The following is a 13915-nucleotide window of genomic DNA, read 5'->3' as shown; positions in this document are numbered from 1 at the left end:
AACAGAGCATGAATTTACAGAATATTTTAATACCTAACACAGATTTTTTTTTTATTACCTGCAGAGAAAAATTACAGGAAATTAATCCAGATTAAATAAACCCTAATTAGGTAAGATTGGTTAAATAACACTAAGACTTTATTTAAACATTCTAACTCCAAGTGCAAGTGACCTTCATTCAGGCTGTCTCAATTTATTTCAAAAATGAAGTGCACTAGACAAAATTAGGGCTACTTTAATTCTAAATGAAAGGGCAGCACACACCTAACTGGAAGCATCTGTATGTGAGAAATTTGCTCCATCTCCCTGCAGAGTTAGGGCAGATTTAGTCAGTGTAGTCCACAGAGTGCAATTTTTATCACCCTAAAGTTGATGCTTAAAATAGGTCTCAGGAACTGTGCCCTAAAAGTTCCTCTCTTCATCTCCTACTGCCTTCACTGCCAACATTTGGAATTAGAGGAGCTGAATCTGGGTGAAATCGTCTGCAGCAGGCTCCACTAATCTATTCTTACATGAAAGCAGCCCAATTTCCATGAATGCTTTCCTAAAAAATGCACCTTCTGTGACCTGGCTGTGCAGATAAAGGTGTCCCAAGCAATATCAGTCATTTCCACATCAGTCCTTTCCTTCATTTCCTCCTTGGCTTTAAAATGCAGTCCCAGGTGAGGGGTGGTGTGTGCAGACAGCTCTGGCTTCAGGATGAAATAAATCCCACCCTGGACCCTTTTTAACTTTTCTAACTCCATCCATAGCCCAGGTGCAGCTTGCTGGATTTATGGGACTAACCCCACCACTGGCTGGTATTTTTTTCAGAAGGATGTGAGGGGTTTTGGGTTTTTTTCTGTTGGTGCCAATTGCTCTGTGCTTATCAAACCCCCTCCATCCAGGACGGTGGAGAGCACTGGAGCCCTGGTGGATCTTTTCATAGATTTTGATAGATTTTCATGGTTTCCATAGAATTTCCCTGCAGCAGAGCTCAGTGTAGGAGAAATTAAGAAAAACCACCATCCTTCCCCACATTCACCCTGCCTAACATCCTCCAGCCCATTCCATGGCCAAGGGGAAAAAATTGACATTACATCTGGGATATTTGGTACCTACCAGTGCTCATAGCCAATGTAAAGCAAGTTTTGGCCATTCCCAGTCCATATACACGAGGTTTAGTTCTCTTCATACAACCCAACCTAGCAAACCTGAGCTTTTAGGGAAAACTGAGAAAGTTACAGACCTGCTTGCTTGCTGTGCTTGATGCTTTAAGTCTGGCTTTGTTTCTTTTTAGGTGCTGGGAGGAAATAGTGGAATCCCCATTCTGGTGGATCATTAAAACTCCTATTTTGGTGTCTATTTTGGTAAAGTATCAGCACGTTCTGCTGGCTGCAAAGCCATCTTTAGTTCTAACAGGGGAGGGGTGAAGGGGTGTTGAGAAATGTCCTGTGAATGTCCATGGAAAATGCACTGCCAGGTAAAATCCCACTGTACATTGAACATTTGCTTTAAGATGAGGAAATTAGATAAACACCCTCGCCTGCAGCATTGACCACAGGAGGAATTTCAGTGACCAGGCCACCAGGGTGGAGGTGACTTGATGTAGCTTTGACCACCTCCATCTCCTTGGTGGGGTGACCAAGGGAGGTGAAGGAATGGGGTTGGACATCCAGGAAAGGCTCATTTTGCCCCAGGAATCAGTGAATTCCATCAGATGACCCATGCTAGGAGGGGCTTTGTTTCTCTGAGCTGACCAGGATGACTTGTTCAGGTGTAGATGTCAACACTACAAATTAACATGAGTCCTACCATGAATTTCCACTTATATAAAAAGGGAGTAGATGAATTCCCTCAGGAATTTACCTCTTTCAAGCAGTACAGAGTTGCATTCCAGCTGTGTATTTTTGGAGTAAGTTCTGGAGAAGTTTGGCTAATTTCCAGAAAAATCAACAGAAGTGTTTTATTTTAATTCTCTGGATATGATCAATCCTGACCATAGAAACCAGGACACTTCTCAAGAACTCTGGGTCCTTCCATCCTTGTTGAACATTGCTCTGTTGGGCATGGATCCAAGCCTTAAGATCAAATGAACTGAAGTTAAACTTAGTTTTGAGTTATCTTAAATGAAGTCAACGATGTGGCAAGGGAAGCAAAAACAAAAATTGCAACAGAAATCAAATCAAATATATGTCTTTTAAACAGAACTTTTTCCTTAGACATACTTCTTATTCCATGTACATCATGACTTTTGCAAGAAGACTTTTTTTTTCTGTGGCATTTATCATGCAGGGATTCCAGACTGAAAGTGTCAATAATGACATCTTGGTCTGTTTACCTCCCTGGAAAGAAATATAGTACTTAGATGACACATCTCCAAATATTTATATCATCCTGGGAAGCTATAGATAGCATTTTCCCTTTCCTGGGATAAGCTTTCAGTCAAAAAACACACCCTTTTATTCTCCTCAGATCAATGGGTCTGTATTTTCTTTTGGCCAATAAATCTTTTCCTCATTGCCAAGCAGAATTTACCCAGCAGTTCCTGATTTTCCCTCAGCAGATATCCTCTAAATCTGTCCTAAAGGAAGGGCATGATAGCCACTGGCTGATGAACAGCAGCTTTCTCCAGGGGGTAATGCAGCATTTCCTCCAAATCCATGGGAATACAGCTGATATTTCAGTGTAAGGAAGAAATACATCTACAAGATCTATAAGATGTTTAAGTACATGAGATACATCTTGTGTACAAGGAAAAAACACATATACAAGATCTATAAGATCTTTAAGGTACATGAGATATATCTTGTGTACAAGGAAAAAACACATATACAAGATCTATAAGATCTTTAAGGTACATGAGATATATCTTGTGCACAAGAAGTTAAGCACTGGGTACACATTGATTATCTTCGATTACACTCTAGGGATAAAAAATAATCTAAACAACTTCTCCAATATCCTGATTCTTGTATCTTTTACCATGGAATTTCAAGGTTATACAAGCCCATATATGACACTCCACTCCATGTTTGTTCTTGACCTCTCCAAGCCAACACAGTCAGAATTTAATTGCTCCGTTCTTGCCTTCCTTGCAGCAGCTTGTGTGTTATCAATGATCATTAGTGTAGTTGATCTAGATAATGCTGGTTTGGGACTAATAAATTTCACTTCCCACCAAATCAGACACACAAACCATTTTTTAAGGAAATAAATACAAACAGAAACTATGATAAATTGCTCAAAATAGGTAAGAAGTGATTAAGCAATGCATCATAACCAAGAAATGCAATGGATATCCAATCAGTCATAGGCTTTGAAAAAAGAGTGTCTACTTGAGAGATGGGCCTCAGTCTGTTTTATTCATCTATTGTTGTGATAAGTGTAGGAATTGCTGGAAGAAATCATATCATCTACTTTTGCAGGGAATCAGATTGGCTGGTTTAACACAATCCCTTCCAGCTGCTGAGCCTCTAAAAACTAGAATCATTTGCACATTCGCTGACCATGAAAGGATAAAGAAAGGGGTTGTGTGCCAAACTAAAGCTGACCTAAGTCCCCAGAAATCTGTCATTGCTTTTCTGTTGTCTGTGTTGCATGATTAACAGGATGACTCAACAGAGAGGACCTTGAAAGAAGCAGATTTGCATTCAACTCATGCCATCAGGACATTCCCATTCCTAGCTCTACACCTTTGCTAATAAATAAGGTTCACATTGCTTGAGTACATTGGTAGAGCACTGTGAGATTCTGGGGTGAAAAGAACCACCTAAAATCTGGCTATCAGCCAGACTGCTCTGGTCTAACATCCCAGGAGGGAACATTCCCTGCTGCCTTGGTGAGGTCTGTCCCTTGCTGCACAAGAGGGAACATGACCAAGATGATGCCTTGGAGTGGCTTCCTGAAACAAAGGCTAGACAAGATTAAGAGAATAAAAGTGGGTATTTATTAAATGCCTTCAAAAGGTTCACCTTGGGCAGTCAGAAACCTCTGAGAAGGGCTACACCCAGGATGGACAAGGGTCATGGGTTTTTCATACAGTTACAAGTTTGGTCCATTTACATACCAGGGGTTATATATGATGGGGTTTTACATATGAGGGGTTATATATGTGATGCCTTAAGCAGCTGGAACAGAGGCTAGACAGAGTTAAGGGGAATAAAGAGGATATTTACTGAAGAGCCTTCAAAGGCCACACCCTGGCAATACTGGAGCCACAGTCATGGCTAATGGAAGCAAAAGAGGGCTTGGTCACAAGATCTCATATTTTTGTAAGTTCTGCTCCATTTGCATGTTGGAGTTAATTGTCCAACCAGAGCTCCAGCCCATGCAGTCCCATCCTCCTTTTTTTTCTCTCTCCAGCCCACGGTGTTTGTGCTCTTGGGGCTGAGATTTGGATCATTTGTCCTTGGTGCCCAGCTGGAGCAGGAATTGTTGTGTCTCCCTGCTCTGTGCAGTGAGCTCACCATCCCCTGATATGAAACCCAGACCCACACACTAAAGCAGCACAGAACCTGAAAAAAAAAAAAATCTAAAACCCAAAGCATCAAATCCTCCAATTACAGCTTCAGGTAATGAAGTCATATACCCCCAGTCTGCTCACTTTTGTTTACACTTTTCAGTGCCTGAGACATTCAGGTGTCCTTGAGTTTCAGACCCAGAGAGGAATTGTTTTATCTGAATAAAACAGGAGAACAGCAGCTGACAGGTTATGGAGTTTTAGAGCTATACCCTAAAGCAGTACAGGATCTGAAAAAAGTAAAAGCTAAAATCCTACGGCATCGAATAGGATTGAGCAGAGGCCCACTGGAGTGGATCCTGCCCAGCCACAGCACTGAGACTTTCTCTGTGGTGATGGTGAATTATTCATTTCATCTGCCTCGAGAGATTCTCACATTTATGAAAGGAAATGCCAGTTTTTGACTGGGTTTGGTCTGGTTTGGTTTGGTTTGGTTTGGTTTGGTTTGGTTTGGTTTGGTTTGGTTTGGTTTGGTTTGCCCGACTCACCACGCTCAGCAGCTGGCCTCATGTCACTGCCTTAAATCGGCCTTTGCTTCAGGGTGTCCCCAGCAGGCTGCAGGGTCCCAGACAGCACAGTCCTATTCAGGACAGACTTTCCAAGCTCCCAGGCAGTTCTCAGCTGCAGGCAACCTTAGCAAGCTGTCCCGGTTTAGGGCAAATTTGGGAGAGAATCTGCAAAGGGGGGCCCCTCCAGAAAGCTAATCCACATGGCCCCTCTCCCCAGCAGTTTGGGAAGGATTCCTCAGGGAGAAGTGGAAAGAACCTGCTTATTTAACAGGCAAAGCACCCCCCAGCACACAAAATGAATAATAGCAGATGACACCACTCTTACACTGCTTTGAAAAAGATGACAAATTCAGAAAGTCTCTCTTGGGGGTGGTCGCTCTGTTACCAGTCCCTCCTGTGCTGGGGCAGCTGCTGCAGCCACAAGGTGCAAACTCTCGGTGTTCCCAGGTCCCAGTCCAGAGCAGGTTCAAGTTGGTTCAAAAAAGGAAAGGAGAAACAGTCCAGGAAGAAATTTGGACTGTTTAGCTAAACTAGCTAAGGAGCAGAAGCAAGAGCAAGCAGAAGCAAAGCAGAAGCAAGAGCAAGAGCAAAGCAAAAAAGCAAAAACCAAAAGCAGCACCATGTACTGCCCTGTCTGTGTGTCCCACCAGCCGTGGGGGAGTGGCTGATAAGAAACCAAAACAAAACTTTCACTCTTCAGAGCCAGTCTTGAAGGCACAGAACATGATATCCAGCATAAACAGAACACACAAATGGGGATACATGCATCAAAACATCACCCTAGGACACAAGCTGAAGTGAGATCAGCTCTTTAGTGATTATCAGCTCATTGTGATTTCAGCCCTTCAGCTTGCTAGGTGCCTAGGCAGGCAGATGCAAGGACAGAGAGGAGAAGGCCATTTGGAGTTCCAATTCTGAGAAGGGTTCCAGTGACAGCTCGTCTGCCAGAACCAGGCTAAACCAGCCCTTTATATAGGATACAGGGGGATCAGAAATGGTCCAATGGCAAGGGTTAAAGGAAAGGGACCTACAGGGTTACAGAGTGATAAAAAAACAGGGGTTCCAAAAGGCAGGAAGGGGTCTTTCTAGCCCATTCACCATGACTTGGCATTTCCTATCTTCAGGCTTCTGCATGCCACGGGGCCCTTGCAGACCCAGGGCCTGCTACACTGCCTGGCGAGTGACCTGCAGGGTTACAGAGAGATAAACAGGGGTTCCAAAAGGCAGGAAGGGGTCTTTCTAGCCCATTCACCATGACTTGGCATTTCCTATCTTCAGGCTTCTGCACGCCACGGGGCCCTTGCAGACCCAGGGCCTGCTACACCGCCTGGCGAGCCGCCGGGCGCCACGTGCGGCTCCTCCCGCGCGCGCTCCAGGACGTCGTGCAAAGCTGTGCTCTATGGGCTTGACATCATCATACTTGGGATGTATGACACGAAGTCCCAAGCAGGCTGATGTCAGGCCCAAGATGCCATCATCCTGTGTCGGTTTTCCATGTGCTCCCCCGAGAAGGGGCTCTCTCTGCTCATGGCTTGTTAAACGGCAGCTCCCTCCATGGCAAAAACCATTCCAGTGAGAGGAGTTCCCCTCTAGTGATGGGCTCTTTTCCCTGGAGGAAAATGCTGATGTTTTACCCCTCTCTTCCCATCTCCACAGGTGAACTTCATCCTCTTCATCTGCATCATCCGTATCTTAGTCCAGAAGCTGCATTCCCCAGATGTTGGGCACAACGAAACCAGCCAATATTCGTAAGTCCCAGATTTTCCAACACTATCCTAAAAGTGCCTTTTGGGAAACCTGCCTGGCTGCTTGATAATTCTTCATTGCATCTTGTTTCATGATTGTGTCTGTCTGCACTGATCAAAATCAATTAATTTTAATTGCTTAAAGCAGATGAGGAATCAGGAAATGGAGCATTTGCTAAAAGAGCTGGTCAGGTTTTATGTCAGTTTTTGGCAGGTGAGGGGGATTTCTCCTGAGATTAATGATGAAGAAATGAGAGTAATAATAATGATCATGAAGCCAAATATAATTTTTCTTTGAATATTTAATATTTATTGGATTCTGGAAGCAGAAAGCCCCTGATGGAAAACAAAAAGTTGCTCTTCACAGTATACACTCTTATTTTCCTGACCCTCCATTTTAAAAAATGAGAGATCTAAAAAATTACCATTCAGTAGGATCTGTGACAAATTTTCCTCATCCTAAAAGAGATCTCTGAACAAGATTGGATTAACTCAATATATTTCTCTTCTCTGTTGAGAAGGATCACTGTCTTAGAAGTTTTACTTGACTTAATACTTTTATTCCAGGGATATGAGGTTGACCTTAATGGGGCTTTATATAATGAACAACATGCCAGAGAGATCAACATCTCTCTCAGTGGCCAAGGCTGGTTTCAGCTGCAGTATTTTAAGAGTGAAAGAAATGTCTATCTGCATAGATTTATTCTGGCTTCAATACAAATAAAATAAAAGTCCAGACCAGGTTATTTTTGACTCTTCCCACTGTTCTGGCTCCGCTTTTCAGCTGTCCTGGATATTTATTAAATTTTTCCTAGAAAAGAATTCAGTAAAAGTGTCCAGTGTCTGCATGGTCACTGCTTGTAAATCCTGGTCTTCAGAGGGAGTTGTGCTTTTGGGTTCCCTAAAAAACCTCATTTCATCATCCTGTAGGATGGAAAAAAGTGACAATATGTTCCTTAAATCCTGCCCAGCCACAGCACTGAGACTTTCTCTCTGGTTTTGGTGAATTATTCATTTCATCTGCCTCGAGAGATTCTCAGATTTGTGAAAGGAAATGCCAGTTTTTGACCTTAATTTTCCTGGCAGCAGCCAAAGCCAATTACCTATTTTCCTGTCATCACAACACACCTACATAACCAGACCCTGTGCTTTCTACCACCTGCCCTTCTGGATTTCCAATCGGGAATTTTATCTTTGCACCCCAGGTTTGCAGCAGGTGCACAGATTAAATCAGCATATTTAAATAATTTCTAGTACGGAGCATTGTCCTGGCACTCCTGGCTCCTGTTCCCCTCAGCAAAAGTGCTGCCAACGTGCACCTGATGAGTTATGCCCAGATTATCTCAGAGGTCGTGCTGGGCTTTGGGTTCAGGACACATTTTTCCAGTGAGGTGGAGCTGCCAGGAAAGCTCCTTTTGCCCTGTAAACAAACATAGGGCATGTTGGTAAAACACAGAGTTCCCCTCACTGACCTGCTCAACAGGGGGTTCTGCTGAAGGACAACTGATCCTGACATCCACAGATCCTCACCTTCCTTCACCACCTGGAAAGATGGCTCAGTTCCACTGGGGAATGAATCAGCTGCTCACTTCACAGAATAATAGAATCCCACAACATTTTGGGTTGGGAGGGACCTTGAAGCTCATCCAATGCCCTGCCATGGGTAGGGACACCTTCCTCCATCCCAGGTTGCTCAGAGCTCTTTCCAACCTGGCCCTAAAATTTTAGGAAGGCGCATGAGGTGCTTTAGGACACTTCCAATACTTGCACAGACTTGTCACACATGACACAGGACCTATGGGACACTTGTCCCCTTGTACAGTGGCACCTGGCCCCCAGCCACATCTGGAAAACTCTGTTGGCTGAATTCACTGCAGTAGGTACAAGACACCACACTTTCCTAGGAAAACAAATATTAATTGTCTGAAACTGAAGGCTGGACCCCACCAAGGCAAGTTCTCAGCATGGTCCCAAGATTTTTACTTTTAGACAGAAATCTGTGGAGACTTCTGGGGTTTGACTACAGGACCCAACAGTTCTTAGCCAAAAACTGCTGCTGAAATGTTGAGGAAGCTGGAGGTGTTTAGGCTGGAGAAGAGGAGGCTCAGGGTGACCCTATTGCTCTCCACAACTCCCTGAAAGGAGGTTGGAGCCAAATGGGGATCAGGCTCTTCTCCCAGACAACAAGTGACAGGATGAGAGGAAATCGCCTCAAGTTGTGCCTGGAGATGTTCAGGCTGGACATCAGGAGGAATTCCTTCACCAGAAGGGCTGTGAAGCATTGGCAGGGGCTGCCCAGGGAGGTTGTGGGCTCCCCATCCCTGGAGGTGTCCAAGCAAGGCCTGGAGGTGGCACTCAGTGCTCTGGGCTGGGGACAAGGTGGGGATCAGGCACAGCTTGGACTCCATGGGCTGGGAGGTCTTTCCCAACCAAATGCCTCTGTGATTCTGTGTGCATTCCTCCTGCCAAATCTGAGACAAAGCTGTTTTAAACTAACAGCATCCTGGATATCTCATTTGCATTTCTCCCTCCTTCTCATGTGTATTTTATATTGTTTATTTTCCACACACACAGCCTGCTGACAGCATTGTTCAACTCCAAAAGGTCTGAGCTTAGCTGCAGGCTGGAAGTTCAGGTGTGCTGCTGACTCCCTCATTAATGCTGCAGGCAGGGAACTGGGCTTTCATGTACTGGAAGCTGTAAAAACAAGTCTCCCAAAACAGTTTTCTGGAAATGACAGGGACATGTGCAAGAATGGGACAGCAATATTTCAGGCAAACAGAATTTGTCTTCTGCAAGAGAAAACTTGAGGAAAATTCATCTCTCCATTCTGTCCATGTCTGTGGATCAATATTGTCATTAAATTCCTCTGAGTAACTTTTCCATTATGATACCAAGGAGCGTGACTGAAATGCTGGTTCACTCTAGCCCACTCCCAAGGACAGGAGCAGGTTCATGCAGGTTAATGGACACATGTTCTCCCAAAATTACCTGTCACCAGGTGTATCTGTCAGATAGGGGAGGTCTGGGGTGTGCTGGGAATCAGAGTAATGAGGGGTTTGAGAATCCATGGTTTCCAGCTGATTTACCCAGCTTCAGACAATACCCCAAGCAGTTCTGCCTCCTGCACAGCCAGGCTTCAGCTTCCTGGGAGAAATGACACTGGGACTGGGTGATGATCTTCCTGAGTGCAGTGTTTAGGTGGTGGAGTCTTTTAAAAATCACAGAGCCCTTGCCTTGATGCCAAAATACAATCTAAAACTCAGTATCTGGTGAAGCTCAGTGTTGGGAGCAAGAGACTGGGGTGAGGTGTGCAAATCGGAGGAGGGGGCTTAAGTCTTGTCATTTATGTCCTTTTCATCACCACAGTCCAGCCAGGAGGGAAAATATTGTAATTAAGGTCTCAGTGTTGTCTGCAATGATAAGATGAAATTTCCTAATCCACTGGAGGTTGCAAACAGCATCTCTGTCAATGTGGGACACAAAGGTAGCACCACATCTCCTCCTCTAGGCTGATGTTCCTCAGAGAACTCTGATTTTGGATCCCTTTGAGCAGGGATGTGCTTGTTAGTGAGGGATGTGAGAAAGGCAAACTCCTGTAAAGTTCCTCATCTTCCTGCAGGCTCTCATTTTGCCTGGGATGAGCCACAGCCTCCAATCACAGCCTTAATGCTGAGCTGTCTCTGGGCCAGGCCCAGGGAGAGCTACAGAGGAGCTCTGGGAGGCACAGGGATGGGCATCCTCTGCACAAAGCTGCCACATCAGCCTCCAGTGGGCTCCTGCAGGTGCCAAATAAATGAAGATGGTCTGAGAGGCCTGAGCCTGATGAGGCTTTGGAGGTGGAGGGGTTGCAGGTGGAAAAATGAATATTTGCAACATCCCAGCCTTTGCTTTATTCCCTCCAGAAGCCTCTGAGAGAGGGGGAGATGTCACAGGATACGAGTGACCAAGGGAGACAAAACCCCCACAAGCATCCTTAGACCCTTGATTTCATTTTCTTTCTGCCAGCTACTTTTTAAATAATGATTACATTTAATACATTATCATCTCTTCCTAATTAGACCCCTGATTACCCAGCATGATGCCATTAAGCACTAATACTGTTCATCCCCCTCCTTTGGAGACATTCATTGTGCAGTAGCCTGTCATTATTCCGAGCTAAACATACCATTTCTCTCCCAGAAGCTGTAATTTTCAGAAATCCCAGGCAAACAAAGACATTGGTAGATGATGATTTAGCTTGTGGAGATGAAAAAAAGATCTCTGGTGGGAGGGGAAGAAGAGAGGAGGGAGAAAGAAATACCTCCAGTGGAGCTACTGGGAATAAAAATGTCACATTTTATGGTGCCACCAGGTCTGAAATCACCAGCCATCTGCAGTCTGTGGAACAAGGAGAAATAATAAATTTTCAGGGCTTATTTCAGGGCTCAGCTGCACGATTCCTCAGCCTCTTACCCTTTTCCCTCTCCCCTCCTGGCTCATGTTTGTCTTTCCAACAGGAGGCTGGCCAAGTCCACTCTGCTGCTGATCCCTCTCTTTGGCATTCACTACATCATGTTTGCTTTCTTCCCTGACAATTTCAAAGCAGAAGTGAAGCTGGTCTTTGAGCTCGTGGTTGGGTCATTCCAGGTAAGCCACCATTTGGGTCACCAGGTTTGTCACCAGGGAGAAATGCAACAAGCTGAATATGTTTTTTTTCTGGACATGCCCCATACTGCTCTTGTACCTTTGTGGAAAATCTACTTACTCCAGCCTGGCAAGGAGGAAAGATAAATTTATATTTTGCCTTCCAGAAGGAGATTCTCTTCCCTCATTTTAGGAAATGAAAAGAAAACATTCCTCTGTACATTGGTGTCTCTGTGGTTTTTCATACTTAAGGGAGAAAAATAAACAACTCAGTTCAGATTTTGTATTATTGCCATGTCCAAGGCCAGAGTGGATGGGGCTCTGAGCAGCAAGTTTCATTCAGTGGGGAATTATTAACAACCCTGTCTGCATCATTCTCACTGCACATCTGACATCTGGAAGTGTTCAAAAACTGTGCAGATGTGGCACTTGGGGACATGGGCCACTGGTGGACTTGGCTGTGCTGGGGGAATGGTTGGGCTTGATGACCTTAGAGGTCTTTTCCAACCTGAACACTTCTGTGGTTGTGTGATCTCTCCTTTGGGAGCTGAAAGGATCTACACTCTCTCCTTGTCTGTAGTGCTAAAATCCTGTTTTCTCCTTTCCCCAGGGCTTTGTGGTGGCTGTTCTGTACTGCTTTCTCAATGGAGAGGTAAGACCAGACCATCAGGGCTTTTTGGTTAATGTTTGCAGCTAGGACAGAATGAATGCATGTGGAGAGTGGATTGGGAAGTGTCCCATCCCTGATCCTGGTGTTACAATACTGGGGGGAAGCATCCAAATCACATCTCTCTCTCTCTCCAGGAAAACAATTCAAACATTTGCCTGACAGTTTTCAGCACAATTAATAACAATTAATAAACACATCAGGACTTGTGCTTCCACTGTAGCGTTGCTGCTGAGCCCATCCTCTCCTCATGAGACAGCATCAGCAGAGCTCCTGTGTGAACTTGCACAATCCCTGATCCCAAAGCAGCACCTTCAGCAGGGCAGGATAAATCCCATCTAAGTCCTTTTCATGGTCAGTGCCTCCAGGAATCCTCCCCAGGATCACACCCACTGCCAAAACCAGCGCAGGCATTGGTGTGACTGCACAGAGCAGTGCAGGTGAACCTGTTTCTGCCTTGCAGGAATAATCTTGATTTACCCACATTTTAGTCCTGGCATTCTCATCCTGGCATTGTGCTGTTCCTGTGGTTTTTTTTCTCAGAGCCCTTCAGACACAGCTTTTCCAGCTAATTCATGCTGTTACCTAAAAATTTGCACTGGAGGGCTGCAGGAGGGGACAAGGACAGTGGCCAGGTTTGTTCAGGATTTGAATTGGGATGGCATAAACCAGGGTATTTCTGTAAACACTCTGAGCAGCAACAAGCAGCTTCTGTCGAGAAAAGCACAGCTGTACTGACAGATTTACAAACAAGCTGTAGTTAAATCATTTCTATTTGGACCAAAAACAGGGCAGTGAAAAAGAAAGCATCTTAATTACATTCCCCAAGTGTTGTCATTGAAGTTAAATAGTCTGGCACCTTGACTGTATCAATAAGAATATTCATTCTGATGGAGCTCAGGGATTTCTGCTCCAGTAATTTACTGACTGGAGTGTCCCCTTTATGTGGTTAAAAGTTCTGGCAAAGCCAAGTTCAGTGACTTTTATAAAGTAATTGTTGGCCCTGGGGTGGGTGGGTTACCCAAGGCTGCTCACATAATCAGGTCAGAATAGGCTGGGAATGGTGTGGCTGGGACAGTGCCCAGGCACAAAGGGACCTGGGGGTGCTGGTCAGCAGTGACTGACCATGAGCCAGCAGAGTGCCCTGGTGGCCAAGAAGGCCAATGGCTCCTGGCCTGGCTCAGGAATGGTGTGGCCAGCAGGAGCAGGGAGGTCACTCTGGCCCTGCCCTGGGCACTGCTGGGGTCACACCTGGAGTGCTGTGCCCAGCTCTGGCCCCTCAGCTTGGGAAGGACCTGGGGACACTGAGCACATCCAGAGGGGACAAGGAGGCTGGAGAGGGGCTGGGAACACAAACCCTGTGAGGAAGCCCTGAGGGAGCTGGGGGTGCTCAGCCTGGAGCAAAGGAGACTCAGGGCTGCCCCCATCACTCTCTGCAGCTCCTGAAAGGGGCCTGTGCTCAGCTGGCCCTGGGCTCTTTCTGCAGCAGCACTGACACAACCAGAGCACACAGTTATCAGAAATCAAAATGACCCCCGTGGCAGGGAGAAAGGACCAGGAGGACTCCACTGATATCAGAAGGCTAATAAATGACTTTATTATACTATATTATTCTATACTATATTACACTACATCTAAACTGAATCTGCACAAGCACTCAACTGCACAGCATCTGGTGACTGTCAGTGACAGTCCCCACACACACACCTGGATTCAATTGGTCAATGAATCAAAACACACCAGAATCCAATTACCAATTTCCTTCAGGTAAACAATCTTCCACAATGCATTCCACTTGTGAACAAGAGGAGCAGCAATTGAGATAAGAATTGTTTTTTCTTTCTCTGAGGTTCCTCACTACGATTCC

The 13915-nt window shown here is 45.2% G+C and overlaps 1 protein-coding gene across 1 annotated transcript in view; it reads left to right on the top strand.

Moving 5' to 3' along the window:
* Positions 1-13915, top strand: part of VIPR1 (vasoactive intestinal peptide receptor 1) — a 113880-nt gene that overhangs the window by 99056 nt on the left and 909 nt on the right. Inside the window, exons 9-12 of the mRNA XM_066555149.1 lie at positions 1280-1349; positions 6667-6758; positions 11255-11384; positions 11992-12033. Of these exons, the coding sequence (XP_066411246.1) occupies positions 1280-1349; positions 6667-6758; positions 11255-11384; positions 11992-12033 (334 nt within the window). The remainder of the gene's footprint in view (positions 1-1279; positions 1350-6666; positions 6759-11254; positions 11385-11991; positions 12034-13915) is intronic.

This window comes from Molothrus aeneus, chromosome 1 (genome assembly GCF_037042795.1).
Source record: "Molothrus aeneus isolate 106 chromosome 1, BPBGC_Maene_1.0, whole genome shotgun sequence".
Lineage (NCBI taxonomy): Eukaryota > Metazoa > Chordata > Aves > Passeriformes > Icteridae > Molothrus > Molothrus aeneus.
The sequence above is the reverse complement of the archived record's forward strand: the minus strand, read 5'-3'. Positions and strand labels throughout refer to the sequence as shown.